We start from the raw sequence: 22,813 nt of genomic DNA on the forward strand, positions 1-22,813 counted from the left end.
TGTGCAGGGAGTGTCCAGGGAACAGTGAGGGGTTGTGATGTTGGAGCGCAGGACCTGGAGGGCTGAGGTGTGGGGTGTGTGAGGAGGAACAGGGGTTTAGGTGGAGTGTTGTTTGATCTCAACAGCAGCTGTGGAATCTATATGTCAAACTCTGGACTTTACATAGAATATTTCGTCTGACTTAACCACATCCCTATTGGACAGGCACTATTATCCCCATTTTACAGATAAGAGAACTGAGGTACAGAGAAGTTAAGCAACTTACTCAAGGTCATACGACTGGCTGATAGTGGGGCTGGGATATGAAATCAAGGGTCGGACTCCCGAACTCACTGTGCCAGCCAGTGTTCTCACTTGGTGGTAGCCCTTTGCATGCAAGCCCAGTGCCTCTACTTTTCCCCCAGTCTACACATCCTGTCCCTTCCCACCCACCTTTACTCCTGACCTCACCCCGCACATTCACCTACAGTCGCCCAGCCCACGAGAACTGAATCGGGACTACCTCGGGCCCAAAACAACCCCCTGGTCCCAGAAAGCTTTGCGTTTCGCCCGAATGAAGAGCTTTTGAGCCGGGGAGCCCCGCCCCCTGCGGGCTCCTCCCACGGCCGCCGAGCCCGGGGCGGCTGTGGGCGTGTCCCCGGCGGCGGCGCCCGCGGCTCGGGGCGGGGCGTAGCTGGGGGCGGGGCCTGGTCAGGCGCTAGGCTGCAGGGTGGCCGGGCGGGCTGACACTACTTGCAGGTGGCTCCTCTTCCGCCTCTCCTGACCACCCTCAGACGCCGCGCCGGCTGCCGTGGGAGCGCCTTTGTGTCCGGCCCCGAGAGCCCGCGACGGCCGCTGCGCGCCCGGGTCCATTGTTTCGCTTCTGTCTCTTCCGGGCAGGTGCCCGCGGCGCGCGGGGCCCGCACGTGCCAAAGCGGCGGCAGGAGGGCAGGGACCCGCGGGCGCCGGCAGGGGCGTCCCGGGCGCGCGGCGCGAGATGAAGTACCTGAAGCCTTGGTGGTCGGACGGCGGCGGCCTCCTGCACCTCACCATCCTGCTGAGCTTGGCGGGGCTCCGCCTGGACGTGGACCTGGACCTCTACCTGCTGCTCCCGCCGCCCACCCTGCTCTGGGATGAGCTCCTGCTCGCTGGTGGCCCGACGAGCTCCGCCTACGCGCTCAGCCCCTTCCCGGCCTCGGGAGGGTGGGGGCGCGCGGACCAGCTGCACCCCAAAGGCCGCGAGCCGGACCCCGAGGCGGAGCCCGAGGGCCGGCTGCTTCGGGAGGTTCGCGCGCTGGGGGTCCCCTTCATTCCCCGCACCCGAGTGGATGCGTGGCTCGTGCACAGCGTGGCGGCCGGGGAAGCCGACGGGGCCCACGGGCTGCTCGGCGCCGCCGCCGCCGCCTCCTCCGCTGGAGGAGTCGGCGCCAGTGTGGACGACAGCAGCCAGGCTGCGCCGGGGGATGGCGGGGACCCCCGAGCGGCTGCAAGTAGCCCCTTGGCAGCCGGGGAAGAGGAGAAGGCACCGGCAGAACCGACGGCTCAGGTGCTGGACGCCGGCGGCCACGCGAACCAGGTAACAGGAGAGCGGGGACGCGAGCGCTGGGGGAGCTGGCCAGGAGCCCTGCAGGCTTGTGACGGACCACACCCGCTCTGCTTCCACCCTCGGCCCCTGGTGGTTGCAGTTTCGGGACCACGCTTGCCTCCCCCTTTTTGTGAATCTAAACGGAAGCTGTTAGTGCGGTTGCTATGGCTTTTAGGTGTTTGAGAAAGAAGTAGGTGAGATCATCCGTTCGGTTGTAGAGGATACCTTGACTGTGTTTGATGGCCGTCAAGAGTAGTTCGGGGCTGCGGAGGGGAGAAGGGATGCTGGTAGTTTTCTTTCCTACGGTCTTCGTTCTGTACCTCGTGACACGGAGATGTCTTTTTCTGGAACCAGAGGATCCAAAAGAGGCCTTGGCCACGGGGAGGACGCCTTTCTCTTAACCCATGCTCCCCAGTCTAACGTGATGGCCCCTGCCCAGATTTCAACCGAGTTACAGTTCGTTTTTGCTGCTTACCCTGGATGAAGGAGCCGTGGCCAGTGTTCAGTTCCAGGCCAATTGGCAGACGGTCCTGCTGTGACCTAACCAGCCCCGGCGCCTAACGACCCTCCTCCTCCCTCTGGAACATGTGTAACTTTTTTTGTTTGTTTTTTAAGGTTTTATTTATTTGAGAGAGAGAGGGAGAAAGCAGGAGCGGGAAGGAGGGGGAGAGGGAGAGAGACAAGCAGAGGCCCCGCTGAGCAGGGAGCCCCACCCAGCCGATCCCAGGACCCCCAGACCATGACCTGAGCTGAAGTCAGTCATTTAACCGACTGTATTAACCCCAGGTGCCCCATGTGTAACTTCTCATGAGCATAAAGAAAGCAGGTACCCTGACAGTCACCTAGTGACTTAACAAGTGCCCTCTGGTTTATGGTTTCATATCCTTCGGTTTAACATCCTTTTGAAGCAAAGTTCACTGAGATTGACTGATGGAGTATCTGTGTGATGCTCCCGTTGGCTCTTGGAGTCTAAAGACACTTATTACCAATTTTTACAAAAATGCCTTACCCAGAGTTCCTTCAAAGGGACCTTTTTAGTATCTTGGCCCAAACCATAGTATTAGCAGTCGGTATCGATCAACAGGTGTTCCTTGGATGTTTTTGTGGGGTGCAATCTTATGCAAAACGGGAACTGGGGCTAGACAGGTTTGTTTGCTGCTCTTCAGAATTGCCCTGTTTGTGTAGGCAGTTGCCAGACGAGCTTCTCCACCCTCTCCCAGAGGGGTCATTGTGCCGAAGTGCTTGTGATTCACTGTTATGCAGATCTGATCCCTTCCTCTTCCTGAGGCCGGAACTAATGGGGTGGGGGTTACCGAGAGTCTCGGTGGGCTTCTGTCCAAAACAAAAATGGAAGGTTCTTCCCCCTCATTTAACCAGTCCCGACCTTCACCTGAATCTCCTGCTTCCTAAGGAATGGTGCGTGCTGCACTACGACCTTTTCAGATCCTGGAACCGGGGTATGTGTGTGTGAAACCCAATGCACCGTGCTGTGGCAGATGGCACCCTCCCCTCCTCCGCTGGATGCCACCCACCTTGCAGAGCATACCAGGGCCTGGAGGGAGGTGTAGCTGTTCGCTCTGGGAGGACTTCTTTCCCCTTCTCGGCATTACCTATTTGGCCTGGCAAACCTGCTTTGGGGGAAACTCTGGGGGCCAAGGACCGGCCACACCTCCATGGAGGGTTGAGCCCCGCTTGCCTGGGGGGAGGATGAAGTTCATACGGGGTCAGTCTCCTGGTGTAGCCTTCCCCAGCTGGCATGTGTGGGCCTGCTGGACCGTGATAGCTGCTAGGGTGCCCTGGGTAGTTTCGTTCCGGCGATGATCCGCTGTGGAACACCTTAGAGTTTTCACAGCCAGTTCACCTTTGTTGGTAACACCTTTTAAAAAACAAACAAAAAAGCATAAGGAGCTTTTATCTGGTTGTAAGTTTGTATCTATTTGGTAATACTTTTTTTTTTTTACATCAACTTGAGAGAGGTAGGCAGGTGGGGCATCCGTCTATCCAATTTGTACTAAAGCAAAATAGAGGCCCAGCGAAGTTAGGGCACTTGGCTAAAGCCACACAGTTAATTGGTGTCAGAAGTGCAACCAGACAGAACCTGAGCTTCCTGACTCCTGTGCTAGCACATTAAGCCCCTGTGCTGTACCCAGGTTCTCCGACACAGCGTGCAGCTGGCGTGGGGTGATGCCCGCACCCCCACTCCTGACCTCAGCACCACTGCTCTCCAATGCTGGATTGACTTTTATTTTTTTTAAGATTTTATTTATTTGAGGGAGAGAGAATGAGAGATAGAGAGCACGAGAGGGAAGAGGGTCAGAGGAAGAAGCAGACTCCCTGCTGAGCAGCGAGCCCGATGTGGGACTCGATCCCGGGACTCCAGGATCATGACCTGAGCCGAAGGCAGTCGCTTAACCAACTGAGCCACCCAGGCGCCCTGGATTGACTTTTAAAAAAGCAGATTGTACCATCCGTAATACCGAGCTTACAATCTGAAACGTTGACTTGGGGGGAAAACGGCACTGGGATTTGCCGTCAGCAGACCTGGGTTTAGGTCCATCACTTAGTAATGTCAGGTGGGAGAGTGCTGCTTATTTCACGGTTTGTGCGAATTAAATGGGCAAAGCCTGCGTGAAGCGCCAGCCCAGTGCCTGGAATGTAATTGCTGTTCCTTTGCCTCTGTTCTCAAGCCACCCTCCTTGACCTGCCCCCACTCCCTCCATTCGCTTTTCTCCTTTATGAGTCCGCCCCAGTTGTTTGCTTGCTAAGGGGGTGTGGTGTGTTGCGGCCAGACCGCCTGGTTTTGAATCCCAGCTCTGCTGCTTACAGCTCTGTGACCTTGGGCCAGTTTCTTCACCTGTCTCTGCTTCAGTTTCCTCACCTGCACAATGGGAATCATCAAGGGTGCCCCCCACATAGGGTTGAGAATTCATTCATTCCACGTCAGAGGCTTAGAAATGTGCCGGTCACGCCTCGAAGCACTTAATAAAAGTTAGCTGCTGTTAACTTCGAAAAGAGGGAGTGCTTTGTCCTCCAGGAACATCAGAGGTTTGTGGTGTTTGTTTTTTAAATAGATAATTACGGTGGCTTATATTTGAGTTGTTGGAGATTCTGGTTGTAGAGGATAATTTTCCATAATTTTTGTACATTTGCAAAAATGTTTTGGAGTGGGGTTTTCCAGGTATCAAAAGAGGTACTGCTTTGGTTTCATTTCTTAGTGGGGCCAATCATTATCTGAAAACAGAATCCGGAATTCCCCGGGGCAGACCTGCTTCCCTTGAAAACCACAGCCATTCACTCACAACCGATGGCGCCTGTGTTTTCAGAGTAAGGCGCGGGTTAAATGAGGACTTGAACAGTTTTTGCAGATTTGACTGTGTGAGCATATTTGAAGGTGGGTGACTGCCTGTAGCCAGCACCAGTGTTTTAGAGCACTGTCTCCACTTTGAAGCTGAGAGGCTTGTAGTCATCTCGATAATGGTTTCAAGCCCCAGAACCAGGACCCGGTGATGGGTGAGGGGTCCCGTGGGACCTCGTGGGATGGACCGGGTTTCTTCCGGTCACAGGAAGAATCTGATACAATCAGGACTGGCTTCTAAGAGTAAAGGAAGAGGAAGAGCTCCTTGATTGTTAAAATTTGTTTTTCATTTCAAAAGCAAAGTTAATCCCCGGTGCCTGGGCAATTGGAGATAGATGAAATTTCAAACACTTGTTTGTTTTTAACTCACAACTGTGGTACAGAGATAGTCTTAGACATTCGTACAACTCAGTAGAACGAAGTTTCAGAGGAGGCTCTTTGCTTACTTAAGGACTCGATAAAAATTCACCTGTGGTCTTGTGGGGAGGGATGGCATGCATCACTTACTAGTGTCCTAGGGCAGCAGTAATAAAATGCCACCAACTGGGTGGCTCGAACAGAAATTTACTGTCTCCCAGTTCTGGAGGTGAAAAGTTGGGAATCAGGGCTTGGTTCCTTCTGAGGCTGAGAGGGAAGCTGTTCCAGGCCTCTCTCCTAACTTCTGGTAGTTTGCTGGCAATCTTTGGTAACCCTTGGTCCTTCCCTCACTCCCTCCCATTTTAGTTTTAAGGAATCTCCACACCCAACCTGGGGCTTGAACTCACAGCCCCAAGATCAAGAGGCGACCCTTGGTTTCCACTGAGTCACCCCAGTCTCTGCCTTCATCTTCACAAGACATTCTCCCTATGTGCTCATTTGTATCCAAATTTCCCCTTTTATAAGGACACCAGTCATACTGGATTAGGGCTCACCCTGCTCATCTTAATTACATCTGCAGTGACCCAGTTTCCAAATAAAATCACATTCTTAGGTTACTGAGGGTTATGGCTTCAACATGCGGATTTCGAGGGACACAAGTCCTCATGCCCCTTTTCCTGGCGACTCATGCCCCTGTTTAGCTTGCTTAGCAAGTAGGCTGCAACAATTTCTGGAAGCAGCTGGGCTAAGTGTAGGATTTGGTGTATGTTCATGAGCAAACCTGGGTTGGTTGGTTGGTTGGTTGGTTGGTTGGTTTTTTGCTGACTTCATGTGCAGCTAACCCCAAGGAACCTTACTTCCAACTTTTTGCAGTCAGTCCTTCATCTCAGTTTGTGGTTTACAGAAATCTCCCCTCTGCACTGTCGTTTTAATCATTTGGCTACTCTCCATTTTCCCCTGCTTCTCAGCTCAGAAGTCAGAGTGCAGGGTCCAGGCCCCAACTCCAGGGCAGGCCGGGCTAGTGGTCAAGTGTGCTTGGCGCTGGGGTCAGACCAACTGGGGTAGCTGCAGATCTCGGCTCCACTGGTGACTGGTCGTATGATCTGGGGCACACTTCTTAACCTGTCTGTGCCTTGGTTCCCTTATCTGTAAGAGTACCTTAACGGAGTCGTTGTGAGGATTAAAGGTGATCATACAGGTTAGCAGGTTGGTACATAGTAAGCCCTCAGTAACGTCAGCGACTGCTGTTAATTCAGCTGGGGCTGTAATGCCCCTTCCCTGATTTATTCCTGTTCATTCTCTTGCCGAGCACAGGTTTCCAAAGCTCACGTTCGTCTCTTCACTTTCATCTGGGGAGCCTCCACCAGCTCATTACCTACCTACCAATTTGACATTTTGTCATTCGAGGCTCCGCATTTGGCTTGTGTGACCTAACTCCCCAGCTGCCCTAGCTGAGCTCATCCCCCACTACCCGTGGCCTACTTTCCACCTCAGACTTTCTCCCTTCCTTTTCCCCACACAGCCCCATGCTTTCCCACGCCTAACTCTCTGTTAACCTGTGCCCAGAATGGCATCCTTTCATTCCTTCCAAGTTTTTTATTGTTAAATTCTCAGACTCATCTCAACTATCACCACCTCATCTACAAGCATTTCCCGTTCTTTCCTTCGAGTCCTGTCAAGCCCTGTCACACCATGTACTATTTCATCTATGGGCCTTGGCACGCTCTACTTGGAACCGCAGTGTCTTGAACATGGAAACTGGGTCTTCATTCTAACCTGGAGGGTAGCAGCAGAGACAGGGTTAAGAGCAGACGCCCGCCCAGCTGGCCTCAGCTGAGCACTCCTCATCTGTCCCCCGCATCGGCCTTGCAGAACTTCCAGGATCCCGTGAGCTTGAGTGTGTCTTGGGTCATTCAGGGTAGAGTCCCAACTAGAAAGTAGGTCAGATCTGAAATCCTGATAGGCTGTCTGAGCATTTAATGCCAATTTGAGTGGATGGAGGCCATGGAAAGCTTTCAGGTTGGCATTGGAATGAATCAGGTGGTGAAACTTAGGATTGCCTAAAGTTATATAGCAAGTTAGTGACCTTACCCAGAATAGAACAAGCCTCCCACCCACTACAAAACTGTGCAAACTTGTGAAGACACACTTCTCCCATCTGTGGCAGCCTTTTGATACAAAAAAGTTTTTCTCAGAATCTAGTTGTTAAGGATCTGTGTGAATTTTCAAATATGCTTCTGGGTAGCCGAAGCTGGCTGCGGCTCAGGCACACCCCTGGGTCGGTTCTGGTTCAGTTGCCGATAGTGGTTGGCAGAGTCTGGACAGTGCATAGAGGTGAAGCATAGCTTTTTGAGGTTGGAAAGAACTGGGTTCCCATCGGCATCAGAGAGCAGAACCAGTATAATCAGTATGCGTGTGTATGTGTACATGTACGTGCCTCTATCTATTTCAGAGATTAATTTCAACTGGCCGATGTGATCTTGGAGGCTGGCAGGTCCAAACTCTAGGGTAGCTGGAAACTCTGGACGGGCGCTGATGCCACAGGCTTGAGGCAGAATTTCTTCCTCAGTGAAACCTCTGTTTTGCTCTTAAGGTCCTTCCACTGGTTGGATGGGGCTCACTCAGATTACCAAGATTGTCTCTTCCTGAAAGTCACTTGATTGGGAACTTGGTTGACTAGCTGTTAACCCCATGTCCCGAATACCATCCTGGCAGCGACACCTGGGTGAGTATTTAATTGCACAACCAAGAGCAGCAGCCTAGCCACTTGGACACACAGAACCAACCCTCACACCGCCCCAGCTCCATCTCTTCCGGACAGCCTCTGTGAGCCTTGGTTTCCGAATTGTAGGAGAATATTAACCTGTGTCTGGGAGAGTTCTTAGGAGGATTACATCACGCCGTCTGTCAGAGGGCTGGTACAGGTCCCGGCATGTTACTAGATGTGTAACAGAATTTGCTCTGATTGCCTCAGAGCTGGGGGTCGAATCTCCAGGGAACCACTGTCCTCTGGAGGACAGTATCAGACTGCTAGGTCATGCTGGGAACCTGCTTTGGTGTAGAAAGAGGAACCCTTCTCTCCGTGAGGGGGAAATCATGCTGGAAATGGTTGAGTGCATTGGGGATGTCCCATGCTGAGATCACACTGAGGGAAGAACACGATGGGCAACTCAAATATTTGAAGAGCTGTTATGTAAAGGAGGCCTTGAAATTGTTGAGGAGGCAGACCCTGAACCTGAAGGCTCATCTAAAGGAAGAACCCCCCCCTTTTTTTTTTTAAGGTAGGCTCTACACCTAGGCTGGGGCTTGAACTCACAACACTGAGATTAAGAGTTGCATGCTCTCAGGACTGAGCCAGTGAGGCGCCCCTTTCGTAGCCTTTCTTAAGAGCTGAGTTTCTTGGGGTGCCTGGGTGGCTCAGCCAGTTAAACGTCTGCCTTTGGCTCAGGTCATGATCTCAGGGGGCCTGGGATTGAGCCCCACATTGGGCTCCCTGCTTAGCGGAGAGTCTGCTTCTCCCTCTGCCTGCCGCTGCCCCCGCCCCCCCGCTTGTGTTCTCTTGCTCGCTTTCTCTCTCAAAAAAATTAAATCTTAAAAAAAATAAAAGAGCTGAGTTTCTGCAAGGGTGATCCAGTGAATGCATCAGTTACTGAGTTGCCTGTTAAAATGCAGATTTGGGGGCCCACCCCAGACGGGCTGAACTAGAGCCTCTCAGGTGGGGCCTGGGAGTCTGCAGTTTACCTGACCTCCCAGTGATCCTTGCACCAGCCCAAACCTGCCCTCAGCCATAGTGCTTCTCTCCTGGGGCCCCCAGTATTCCACAACCCCTGCATGGAACGGGGGCCTATCTGGCTGAAAGCCTGCCCTTCTGTGAATTTAAGGCCCAGAACAGCTAAAGGCCTGGGCAGCAGGGCCAGAGCTAGTGGTCTGGTTTACCAGGTGTTTCCAAGCTGAAGCCACATCTGTCTAGTTCCCTGCTGGAGCATGGGGAACTGGCTTGCCAAGAAACTAATAATGAGTGCAGAACTTCAACAGTCGGGTTAGGCGTGCTGACTCCACACACAGGTGAAAATCCATGTAGAACTTCTGACTCCCCCAAAACTTAACCACTAATAGCCTACTGGTAACTGGAAGAGTCGATGGCACATACTCTGTAGGCTACACGCGCTACACTCTGTGTCCTTGCAGTAAAGGAAGCTTGAGGAAATACAGTACAGGACTGTAGGAAATCCACATATACGTGGACCTGGCACAGTTCAAACCTGTGTTCAAGGGTCAACGGTAGCTTTGCACAGAAAGGCAGTTCAAAGCTCTTGCTTAAGTTCTAAAACAGGCAAAACCAAGGTAGAAATAATCAGAATAGGAGAGAACTTTCTAGGCAGGTAAAAATGTTCTGTGTCAAGTAGAGATGTGAGATAAGTGGGTGCCTCCATTGATCAAAATTGCACAGCTAAGGTTTGTGCATCCCCGCCTGTGTAAATCCCGCCTAAACACCGTGATGGAATAGTTCTGCGGGACAAGGGGTGGTTATTGATGATAGAAGCATGGCGGCAAGCTGATGGTGGCTGAAACTGGGTGATGGATACCCGGAGGGTTTACTAGAGCTTGTTTTCTGCTTATTTTATGTGTTTGAAATGTTCGATAGTAAAGAAAATACAAAAACATCATGCGTTTTGAGGCCCACTTGGCCTGCCTTGCCTGTCAGGGTAAGCCAGCAGAAAATAAATGAATCGTAACTGCGTTTCTGCCTACCTCCGCACTCCCCCAGCCCCTCAGCCTGCACGGAGGGGCCACTTGGCATGAGGAACAGCACCTTTTAAAGTGAGAGCCTGTGAGTTGGTGCTCATGCCCTTGTGGCATAGGTGCAGAGGCTCCTATTTAGAGACACTGCTTATTTCTATACTTCTAGTGGGCAGTCACATCGAATGACTTGGTGTTAGCCCTGTGGAGCATTCCTGCCAACTGTCCAGCTGCCTCCTCCCGCCTCCAGGGGCTTTATACAGGAGGTTAGACTCTAGCACGTGTTGTGACGGAAAATTCTCCAGGATCTGTTCCAAGTGGAGAGAATGGGGCCTCGGGAAATGGGACCTCCAGGCGCTGTTGTCTAGCTTTAACAGTTGAAGTTCATGGCCGGTCTTGGTCTGTCCATAACAGCCCCCACCCTACCCCCTTATTTTTTTATTTTTTTAATTTACTTATTTGACAGAGAGAGACACAGCGCGAGAGGGAACACAAGCAGGGGGAGTGGGAGAGGGAGAAGCAGGGGGAGTGGGAGAGGGAACACAAGCAGGGGGAGCGGGAGAGGGAGAAGCAGGCTCCCCACTGAGCAGGGAGCCCGACGTGGGACTTGATCCCAGGACCCCGGGACCATGACCTGAGCCGAAGGCAGACGCTCAATGACTGAGCCACCCAGGCGCTCCTCTACCCCCTTATTTTGAAACGAATCCCAGACATCGTTTCTTGTGATTCCTGTGCCAGTTCTTTGCAGGGACTTAGCAAAGAGAAGAGAAAAGCCCAGCTGTGCCCTGGTCTTAAGCTCCCCACTACCTTCGTTGACTCAGAAAAACTTCTGTAAGGATTTCCGTACATATCCCTAAAATAGAAGGACTCTTCTAATAGAGGATAACCATTAACACCCCTAAAAAAGAATCAGCTATAATTCTTCAATGTCACCACATTTCCAGTCAGTATTCAAGTTCCCCCGAACGCTCCGGGAGTAGCCTTCCCACGGTTGGTCTGTTGGACTCACGGCGCAGACAAGATCCACACCCGGCTGGAAGCCAGCTGTGTGTGCGGGGAAAGTGATGCTCATGCCGCCAGGGGCTTCATTTCCCCAGTGGGGTCAGCCCGTCCCAGCGCGGAGCCAGTGGCGGTGCAGGCAGGGTCCTGGCGGGAAGCAGAATCTCCCCCTCGATGGCTCCTGTGAAGGGACTTAATGAATGACTTTTTATAGGAGCAGATGGGGGTGTTAGAGCGCCCAGAGACCCGCCACTGGGCGGGGTGGGGGCGGGGAGGCTTGAAAGTGTTACCAGAGCCCAGTGAGGAGGGTGAGGAGGGTGCAGTCATGGAAGATCAAGGGGGAGAGATGCTCTGGTCTCCAGCCTCTGCCTCCCCCTGGTGAGCCCAGCTGGAAGCCAGCCTGCTCGGAGCCCCAGAGCTTGGCAGGGGACAGCTTCTGCGGGCACATCAGCTGCAGAGGCCTGCAGCCAAATCCTGCTTCTGTCGCTTCAAAGCTGTGTGACCTAGGCCAAGTTGCTTAACCTCTCTGGGCCTCCGCTTCCTCCTCTGTCACAGGAGGTAACAATAGTACCTATCTTACAGGGATGCTGAGCCGCTTAAAGGAGATCATGTATGGGGTGCCTGGCCCCCAGCGAGTGCTCAATGAATGGGAGCTATAATTATTATAAACTGCTATTAAAACCCCCCCGGGCCAAATAGGACACAGCCTCTCTTTATCTGGCTCCTTGTTTCTCTGGAGACCTGATGACTCCAGCTTGCCTCCAGCCAAGAGACAGGCCTCACAATTCTTTGGCCTTTACCCCTCTCCCTCTGATGTCATGCTTCTCGTAGGCAACACATTGTTCTTTGTCTTTAAAGGTTCATCCAGCCCTAAAGGTCAAAGGAGGCCTCAGTCTTGTTCCTCCCCCAGAAGCATAAGCGAAAGGCCCAGTTAAGCCAGCTGGGACTGTCCACAAAGACTTTTTTCAGGGTCAAGCTCTGCATCACACTCTTCAGGTCCCAATACATTATAGTGAGTACAGACTTGGGAATCACGTTGCCAGTTATCAGGAGCTTCAGAGAGTCAGCAGAAAGAGAAGAGCCCAGCTTTGCTCCCCGCCTCCACTGACTCAGAAAACTTGTGTGCAAGGTCTGCTCCTTCATGTTGGTGGCAGAGGTGAATAACAGCTGGAGGACAGCTTTTCGTAAGTTTCCAGCCCCTCGGGAGGGAAAAGATCCAAATAATTGTAGTTTTAGATAGGATAGGATAAGTGTCAGAAGAGAAAATCCAGTAGCCACTGTGTTTGAGAGACAGGAGGACCAAGTTTTAGTTGAGGGGCCCAAATGGCATGGTCTGGACCCGTGCAGAGGAAGAGATGAGTCGCCTCCCAGCCGAGAGGGCTGTGATGGGGAGGACCTTTCCAGCAGGTGCCAGTTCAGTCCAAGTCACTGGATTTTTAGCTGTGATTCTTCAGGGCGGCAACTCACAAGTTCACGACGGCTTCCTATGGTGAGCATGGAAACTTTTTTTTTTTTTTTTTTGAGTCTCAACCCCACAAAAGTAAAAATCACCTACACACAAATAAAAAGTAACTTAATGACGGGTTTGGCTGACCCATTCTTTAAATTAAGAGCATGGCCCATAAATCTCCAGTATATACAACAGTACTTGCAAAGCACATATGCTCTGTATCTCAGCTCCATGTCACCGGGTGGAGAAAAACCAGAGGAGACGTGAGCAAAGATAAGAATTCCTGGTACCAGGGCCTGTATCGCTTTCTCTTGAATTTCTGATGGAGCGGCCAGCAGTTAGTCATTAATTGCAACTCTTCAGAATTGCAGAGTAGAAAGAGTAGTAATTAATATAACATCTTAAATGTATAAAGTGCTTTCTCTCAACTAATTCCTTAAAATGTGAATTAGAAAATATCTTTTCACTTCAACAGACAAGGAAACAGAGGGTCAGAGTGGCCCAAGGCCATACGGCTGATCAGAGTAGGATGGGCCTTTTTACTCAGCCATTTCTGGATCTGAGCCCTCCATAGGGCTTTTTTTTTTTTTTTTTAGATTTTATTTATTTTGAGAGAGAACGAGCACATGGGGGTCGGGGTAGGGGGAGGGGAAGAGGCAGAGGGAGAGAAAGAATCTCAAGCTGACTCCATGCTGAGCACGGAGCCGCACCGGATCTTGCAGCCCTGAGATCATGACCTGAGCGAAATCAAGAGTCGGACTCTTAAAGGGCTGAGCCACCCAGGCGCCCCTCCATAGGGCTTTCAAGGCTGTGCAAATTAATACTACAAATACGACACGCCTTTTTGTACTTTCTAAATAGAAATGTTATAATATCATCCTCTACACCTCCCTGCCTTGAGATCCGGTCTCCTTTCTTCCCGCCAAGATACAATTATTAACTGTGATGTCACAAATTGGGTTCCCTGGGAGGGGAACTCTGAGATCACGTTAGGTGTGCGGGATGATTCTAAGGGAGCAACCACGGGCACTACATCTAGGGAAGGGAGGACAAGAAATCAGGATTGGACAGAAGCAGAAGTCTAGCTCGATGCAGGCTAAGGAAACCAGGAGCTTTGGGGCTAATGTGGTTCATCACAGTTGTCCCACTTTGGGCCAAGATGGCCAGGCCTTCATACCCTCCCTGCTCAGTCACGGGATGTGGGTGCCCAGGGAAGGGTGTGCCCTTAGGGGGAGTGGCTGTCAGCAGTTGAGGCCTTCTTAAAGGCACAGCTGGAGGCTCTCTGCCCACCAGTCCTTCCTTGAGGGTAGTCTGGGTTACACAGCTCCACGTGTGGTACACTGACCCAGGGAAAATTCTTCACATTCGTCTCTTCTCATGATCCGTTTCTGTTAGCTTTGCAGCAGCTGCCAATAAATGATAGTTGAATGAATGAGTGAAGAGCCAGCCAGGGAAACACTGAATACCTAAGGCAGTGCATGTTGAAGCATCTCTCTTCCCCACGTCTGTGAAATTCCATCTGCCATCAAGATTCTTTTTTTTTTTTTTTAAGATTTATTTGACAGAGAGAGCACAACCACTGAGCAGGGAGCCCGATGTGGGGCTCGATCCCGGGCCCCTGGGATCATGACCTGAGCTGAAGGCAGATGCTTAACCGACTGAGCCACCCAGGTGCCCTGCCATCAAGATTCTTGATGGTCACCAGTCTCCTCTGTCCCCTGTGGCCTCATAGACAGGGTGACCATGTGGGACAGTCTTAGTTTGTGCCTGTGGTCCAGCTTAATTGTTAATAGCACCATCTTACCTTTTCAGAAGTGGCCTGGTTTGGGGGATAAATTCTGTAGCCACTTTCATAGACCTTTGGAGAGTCAGAACCGGCAAGGGCCCTCTCAAGAGCCTAGGTAGGTACTCACCACTGAAGGGAAGCGCTCCATGTCTCACCACCGGCCTCTCCTACCTCCCTCTCTCTGTGGCCGGAGAGGAGGAAGAAATACCTGCAGGCAGCACGGCTCAAATCCCTGTTCCAACCATGACTTTCCTCCCTTGTCTCCTTCAGCTAGCTCCTCATGCCTCCATCTTGAAGGGTATTCAGAAACCCTCTTACATGTAGACTCTGTGTCCCCCAACTTGAATCTAGAGCACTGCATCTACTGTCTTCATGTCACCACTTGCTTCATGGGTACATTGAGAGCTCCAAGATTATTGCCACCTAATGAGCTGCATTTTTAACCTTTTAATTAACAAAATATTAAGAAACAAATCCAGAGTAGGTAGGGTATGAGGAAGTGGATATATTCAAATACCATTGAGCCTTTTTGGGGGGCTCTTTGGCATACCCCATGAAAGAAGGTCTTTGTTTTGTTTTAAGATTTTTATTCGAGAGAAAGAACATAAGCATGAGCAGCAGGGAGGGGCAGGCAGAGGGAGAAGCAGACTCGACCTGGGACTCAATCCCAGGACCCTGGCATCATGACCTGAACCCAAGGCAGACGCTTAAACAACTGAGCCACCCAGGCACCTCCCCATGAAAGAAGTTGAAAACAACGTCAGCATAATTTTTTTAAAAAGTTAAAAAATACAGGGCGCCTGGGTGGCTCAGTTGGTTAGGCGACTGCCTTCGGCTCATGTCATGGTCCCGGAGTCCTGGGATCGAGTCCCGCATCGGGCTTCTTGCTCAGTAGGCAGTCTGCTTCTCCCTCTGACCCTCTTCCCTCTCATGCTCTCTATCTCTCATTCTCTCTCTCTCAAATGAATAAATAAAATCTTAAAAAAAAAAAAGTTAAAAAATACACACTGGTGCGGGCAGAATTCAAGAAGAAATCTTTGAGACTTTCCAGTAGGGAGTTCTGTTACATAAAGTTTCCCAATTTTTTTTTTTTTTTCAAAACCAGCACAGCAATTATCCTAAAAAAACACATCAGAGAAATCTAAGAATCACTCTTACACCTATTCATGCAGAATACTAAATAAAATATTAGCAAGGCATACCAAAAATTTGATGCAAAAAGCATTTTTACTGTTTATATTAATTTTACCCATTGTTGACAAATTGTTGCAAATTTAATGGCTTAATACAAGGATTTATTATTCCACAGCATCTGTGGGTTAGAAATTCTGTAGCCGCTTGCCTGGGTGGTTCTCATTAAGGGATTCATGAGATTGTAACTAGGGTGTTGGTTGTGCTTATCTGAAGGCACGATGAAGCTGGAGGATCCACTTCCAAGATGGATCCGTGTTGACTGTTAGCAGGAAGCCTCAGTTCTTTGTCAAGTAGGCCTTTCTGCAGAGAGCTTGATCTTACAACACAAGCAATGGCTATTGCTAGAACAAGTGATAGTGAGCCAGGAAGAAACCAGGGCTCTAACCATCACTTCCACCTGACTTGTTGGGAATAGTTCACTAGGTTTTTAGCCCCCAGCAAGGGGAGGGGAATTAAGCTTTATGTCTTGAAGAAAAGAGTCAAATAATTTGTGGACATATTTTAAAATCCTTTTAATATTCAGTATCCACTTCTACTTTTTTTAAAAATACCCTTAAAAATTAAGGATAGGTATTCCCACTACTAAATCCTCAGATACAATCTTGCATCTACTTCCTACTCCTTATCTTGAAATAAAGGCTTTAACTTGTTTCTGCATCAGCCCTGCCCCCTGTACTGTGGGGTCCATCCTCTATTGCCTTCTGGAGGACCTTGCTTTACTGTTACCCTTTCTCCTACATCATTCCCTTACAAATGTACTCTAGTTTCTCTCATCTTCAAAACAAAACACTACTCTGCCCCATGTATTCATTCATTTCATAGCCAGCGTTCCTGAACAGTTGTCAGTATGCTGTTTCTAGTTTGTCAGCTCCCATTTACTCTTCTACACAGTATCACTGGCTTCTACCCTAAATTGATTTTTTGAAGGCCACCAACAACTAACTTTCTTTTTTTTTTTCTTTCTTTTCTTTCCTTTCCTTTCTTTCCTTTCTTTCCTTTCTTTTTCTTTCAGATTTTATTTATTTGACAGAGCACAAGCAGGGGGAGCAGCAGAGGGAGAGGGAGAAGCAGGCTTCCCCCACTGAGCCTGATGTGGGACTTGATCCCAACCCTGGGATCATGACCTGAGCCGAAGGCAGACGCTTAACTGAGGACTTTTCTGTCCTTACCTTGTATAACCTCTGAGCAGCATTCAACACCATCAACCACTCCATCCTTCTTGAAACACTCTCAGATTCTGAGACATTGCTGTCCTCTGGCTTCCCCCTGTACCTCACTTCCTGTCCTCTTCAGAGTCTTGGCTGGCTCCTCTGCCTGACCGCAGAATGTTGTGGTTCCTTGGGACCCCCTGCTGAGCCCCTTCCCTTTGCTTTGTACTCTCTTGCTGGAATCCTGTGGGGTTTTGTTGTTGATGTGTTCCCAGTTTATACCTCCAGTTCAAACATTCACTCTGAATTCCAGATTCTCATCTCACCAGTGTAATGGACATTTCTACTGGACTTTTCACATCTCAAATTTAACATATCCACAATGGAAGAACTCACTGTTTCCCCTGTTCTCTCCATAACTGTCTGCCAAGTTATTCAAGCCAGAAATCTAGGAGTCATCCTTCATTCTTCTCTTTACTTTATCTCCCATTTCCTGTCTGTCAGCAAGCCCTGTGTATTCTTTCTCCACAGTACATGGATTCTTCCACTTCTCTTTCCATTACCACCACTCTCTTCCAGATTCTCCTCTACTCTCCCTTAACTTACTGCAGCAGCCCCCTCACTGGTGTCCCCACCTCTACTCTTGAATTTCTACAGACAGGATGGGAGGAGGGGAGTAAAAATGATCTTGTGCTGTTAACAATAAGAAAAAGACTAACACCCCAATAAAAAAAATGGGCAAAGGCTATAAACAGTTCACAGAAAAGGAAATACAAATGCTTTAAAGCTTGTGAAAAATGTTCAACCTCACTCAATAGGAGAAAGTAAAATTACAATGAGATACCAATTTTCATCTATCAAATTAGCACGTTTATCCACTGTGGGTAGGAATTTGAATTACCACAAACATTTTTGGAGGGCTATTGGGTAGAATCCATCAAATAAAAAATGCACTTATCTGGTGATCCAGCATAAATTTTAGAAATTTATTCTACTTGCACATATATGCAAAGAAGTATGGATGAGACGTTTTAATAGTTAGAAATATTGGAAACAAGTAAATATTAAGAAACTAAGGAAATATGGTAACAGGCACATGAGTAAACTGTTTGGAGGTTATCTGTGCCTTCAGTGCATTCCTTTCTTCACACAGCTCTGTTTCTTCAGATCTCAGCTCAAATATCACCTCTCCTGAGAGCCCTTCCCTGGCCATGCTCTAAAGGAGATCTCTTTCACTTGCCATCGCTTGCAGTTATTTTGTTAGTTCACTTGTATTTCTGGCTCCCTCCCTTTAAATGAAAACTCTGAAGGGGCAAACTGAATGTATTTTTTCACTCTTGTATTCCCAGCATCTAGTGTAGTGTGTTTGGCACTATGTATTAATTGAATGAGTGACTAAAAAAATTGTTGACTCTCAAATCAAAGTCCATATGTTACCCTTATTGGTGAACCATTAAAAGCATTCCCATTAAGGTCATGAGCAGGATGAGAATGTGTCAGGTATGATTATCTGATTTAAAGGTGTATTCGGTCGTCATCCCCCTTTCTGGCCCAGAGCTCCCAAAACTGTTGGTTTCCTAAAAGTTAAGAGCAGTGGGAGCATCTTTTGCTATATACTATTTGGTCTTTTGTCTTCAGTTCTTAAAATATCTCCAGAGCCATAAAGGTAAAAGGAGTGTCTTGTTATTTATAACAAGCCCCTTGCAACCACTCTTGATTTATGTTAATGAGGTGACTTTTGGAAAGTCCCTAAAGGTGGGGTGCCAGGGGAATTAGCCAGATGATTAGACGGTTGGAACTTTCAGCTCCTACCTCTCAGACCTCTGGGGAAACAAGAGCAACTGGAGATTGAGTTGATGATTTATTCAGTCATGCCTACATGATGAAGCCTCCATAAAAACCCTGAGGGGTAGGGTTCAGAGACCTTCTAAGCTGGCGAACACGTGGAGGTACTGCAAGAGTGGCATGCCCTGTGTGTGGAACCTCTGTGCCCCTTCGCACGGAACTTGTTCTGTGCACCTGGTTGTTCCTGAGTTAAGTCTTCTATAATAAAAGTCACCTAGTAAGTAAGATTTTTTTCTTGAGATCTGTGAGCCACTCAAGCAAATTAAACCCAAGGGAGGGGGTCGTTGGAACTTCCAATTTATAGCCAGTTGTTCTGAAGCACAGGTGACAACCTGGACTTGCACTTGGCATCTGAAGGGAGGTGAGTGGGCAGTCTTGTGATACTAAGCCCTTAACCTGTGGGATCTGACGCAATCTTCAGGTAGGTAGCGTCAGAATTAAGTTATAGGACGCCCAGCTGTGTTGCAGAATTGCTCGGTGTGTGGAAACACACACACATCTAGTGTCGAATGAAGTAGTGTTGTAGTAAGGTATCAAGAGTAGACACAACAGTAGTGTTTTCTTTGAATCGGTGTCACCATTATTATTGAATATTATTCTGAAAGCATAACCAAAGCAATTAGGCAAGAAAATGAAATCTGAAATTTTAATGTCAGAAGAGGTGAAAATAATAAAGCAATTGATAGGACTACTGTACACTTTGGGGAGAAAATACAGATTAACAGAAGATTTAATGGAAGAATAATTCTGGGTCAACCTTTTGCTATTGCTTTGACTAAAGTGATTTTGCCATGTATAGATTTTTAGGGCAACTCATTAGTGAGATATAATTTCAAACTTTAAAAAAGTTGCAAGAATAGTATATATCCTTTATATATAGTTATATATATAGAGAGAGTTATATATATAGAAAATATATATATATATATATATATATAGTTACCTGTTTTGCATTTTGCCCCATCTGACTTCTCTATTTTGTAATTATAGCTAGCTATCCATCTATACATAATTCTTTTTGTTGGGAAACATGTAAGAGTGAATTAAAGCCATTTTGTCCCTCAATATCCAAATACTTAAGTGCATATTTATCAAAATTATCAAAATCAGGAAACTAACGTAAATCTAAGACTATTACATAATCCATCCATATTCACATTTTATATATTGTCCCAGAAATGTCCTATATAATACTTTTTCCTCCTAGATCAGCATCTAACCCAGGATCACACATTATGTGCCAAGTCTCTGTCAATTTAACCCAATTTCTGCTTCTTGTAAAGTAAGTCGTGCTCATACAGAATTTCTCTACAGTCAGTTGGCCTCTTCCAGAGCATTTAGGCAGGCCGTTACCAAACTCTCAAAGTTTTCCCCTCCAAAAAAAAAAAAAAGCTTCCCAGACTAAAGTTTGCTTGGTTTCCTTATGGGCTTTATCCAGGCCTGTGTTATTAGCTACCTGTTCCCTCTGTTTCGTTTGTGTAACATGATATAACATAGTCTCATTTTTGCAAGTTCATATGTTGTATTAACTCACATACTACACATTAATGAAAGGTACCTTGCTTCATGGCTCTAAAATAGATCAATTTAGTTTAGAAGCTCCTGTGCCCACTGACAGCAAATTTATAAACAAAGTTAGCTGCCTCAGGATTCCAGAATTTTGGATTTGATTATCTTGAGGCTTAACAAAAGAAACCTTGCCTTGGCAAAATATAGACATTGAAAGACTGATGACCAGTCACTTCTTCCTTTCCCCAAATTTAGATAGGAATCAGAATTGTAATTGCAGGAAAGAGCAAGACAAAGGCAGCTCACCCACTGGAAGTAAATCCCTACCAAAAGTCTTCAGATGCTGTGTCTGGGAGTTCATCTATTCAACAAGTATGCCTAGTAAGGGTCTACCATGTGGCAGGTTCTGGGGTAGGCAGTGTGCATGCAGGAACTAAACAGAGCCTCTACCCTCAAGAAACTAGCATTCTAGCGGGATAGATGACAAATACATTCAGCTGGTGCTAAATGCTATGAAAAAAAGCAAGGGACATTGATGGGAGAGATGCCTTTTTTTTTTTTAATAATAAAAGTAAGATGGTAATATTTGAATAGAGATGTTAAGCTTCAAAGTCATGGGGCTGGGGCTGGGGATGTGAACAGAGAGCCCTACAAGCAGAAGGAACAGCAAACACAAGCTGAAAGGTGGGAGAGTGCCTGCTGTGCCTGAGGCTTAGCTGAAGAATCATCCAAAGAGTAGTTGGTGAGGAAGGATAATAGAGAAGGTACCTGGATGCCAGGTAAAAAACCTGTTTCCAGGAGGAGGGAGTAAGGAAGGGAAGTGTTGCTGATGGGTCTAGTAAGGTGAGCGTGGAGAATTGGGAAGACCCTGTTGAGATGTTTCAAAATTCCCACTGGAGTAGGTTCAAGAGAGAATGCAGAGTCCAGATGACTCTTTGGAGGATTATGCTCTAAAAGGACCAGAAAAATGAAATGGGATCGAGAGAGTAGTATGGGATACCAAGGGAGAGATTTTTAAAGATGAGAGGTATTTTAGGTTAGTAGACTGGTGAGAGTAACCAGACAAGAGACACTGGATGCAGAAGACAGCGCCCTTGAGCACAAGAGCAGGGTTGTGCACAGAGACTGGCTGAAAAAGGAACAAGACCAACACCGCATCAGGTTAAGTACAGTGAACAGAGAAGCAAGTAAAACCAAGCGGGCCGCTAGCACGTCAGTTTCCTTTTTCTGCTCGTTTTGATTTATCTCCTCGCTTCTGGCATCTGTAGATTTTACATTTCACTTCATGTGTTTTTAAGTGCTTGTTTTTTATATGCATTTCTCTGCTTTAGAGTATGGGGGTGGTGCTGCTGTCCTTGAGTTCAGTCCAGTGTGCTATGCTGTTGAAAGAGAAAAATTAAAAATAGATCTTTTGAAAGAGTTTGAGAGGCTTTGATGTTATGTTAGAGGGGGAAAAAACTGCGCTTTTAATATAATTAAAAGTATCAGTATACACAGTGTATGTTAATGGTTAACTCTTAATGGTTAACTCCAGTTAAAAAGTAGGACTCATCTGGGTATGTAAGCATAGTTTAAAATATCTATGGAGATGCTAGTCTCTAAAGCTTTGTTAACTTCTATTTTTTCAAAATAAAAATATACTTTTCCTGACTTTAAAAGAAATATTTGTTGTAAAATATCTGAACAGTAATGTATAAAAATTTTTCTCCCACACTTCCCCACCCTTATTCCACCTTTCAGAGAGAACCACAATACCTTGTAATACTACTTTTCCAGGCTCTTCTGTATATATTTGATCACTGTTTGCTTCCAGCTTAGCTGATTTATTTTCAACAGAAAACTAAGTAAATAAACTGCCTGTTGGCAAAACTGATTTCTAAATCTAATCAAATTTGTAGGTATTTTAGACTCCAGGGCTTTATAAATGCATATAATTTAAATTATGCAGATTACAACAGCCTGTGTCTGAGTTCTTGGGCTTTTTCAGGATTAAAAAGTTTAATACTGAAATATGCAATGCCAGTCTTAGCTTTTCACTTGTGGTTTTTTTTTTATCACTAAGCAGTAAGTACAATGCAGTTTTAAAGGTTGTTTGACTTATTTGGTGAAATATGGATTTCTGCTTAGCACATTTTTGGGTACTTTTATAGGAGAATGAAGTACTAAGAGAGAGGCATGAAGCTGTGGATCACAGCTCCCAGAATGTGGAAAATGAGCAAAGAGTTTCAGCTCAAGAAAAATCACTACCACAGAAGAATGAGGATGAAAGTAAAATAGCAGATAAACCTGACTGGGAGGCAGAAAAGACCACTGAACCTAGAAATGAGGTAAGCATTATCAGAGTAGCTCAGCCTTACCGTTTTGGCTGTAGATTGTTTTTAGATTTTTATTAGAAAGAGTACACAGGAGTGGTGGGGAGGGGCAGGGGGAGAGGGACCTGCAGACTCCGGTGAGCAGGGAGTTCAATGACGATGACCTTGAGGGGCTAGATCCCAGGATCATGACCTGAGCCTAATGCAGATGCTTAACCGACTGAGCCACCCACGTGCCCCTGTAAGTTAGACTTTATGGCTTTGACAATATGTGTTGGTAATGAATCTTCCATTAAGTGCCCTACTATAAGCAAATCAGATATATGAAAATATGTATTTTTTTATAGTTGTGGAAGTGGTTGATTTACAAAGGAATCCGCCCATAGACTTAGTTATCTCTGGTTAAACTCAAGATTGTGTGTGGGGGGGAGGGTGTATTTATACACACAACCCCCCTCCAGGAAGTTGCTAGCAGGTTTTGTTGTGTTTGCCATGGCAAGGGTTAAAGAGGTGACTGGCATGGTAAACCCAGGAATCCTCAACCAGCCCTCTGC

At 47.6% G+C, this 22,813-nt stretch overlaps 1 protein-coding gene across 1 annotated transcript in view; it reads left to right on the plus strand.

Annotated features, from left to right (window-relative positions):
• The first annotated feature begins 710 nt into the window (after positions 1 to 710).
• Positions 711 to 22,813, plus strand: part of NFE2L3 (NFE2 like bZIP transcription factor 3) — a 29,796-nt gene continuing 7,693 nt past the window's right edge. Inside the window, 2 exon segments of the mRNA XM_028119303.2 lie at positions 711 to 1,555; positions 22,098 to 22,274. Of these exon segments, the coding sequence (XP_027975104.2) occupies positions 977 to 1,555; positions 22,098 to 22,274 (756 nt within the window). The 5' untranslated portion in view covers positions 711 to 976.

This window comes from Eumetopias jubatus, unplaced genomic scaffold (genome assembly GCF_037043125.1).
Source record: "Eumetopias jubatus isolate StellerSeaLion01/CBP00866 unplaced genomic scaffold, mEumJub1_p1.0 scaffold_14, whole genome shotgun sequence".
NCBI lineage: Eukaryota > Metazoa > Chordata > Mammalia > Carnivora > Otariidae > Eumetopias > Eumetopias jubatus.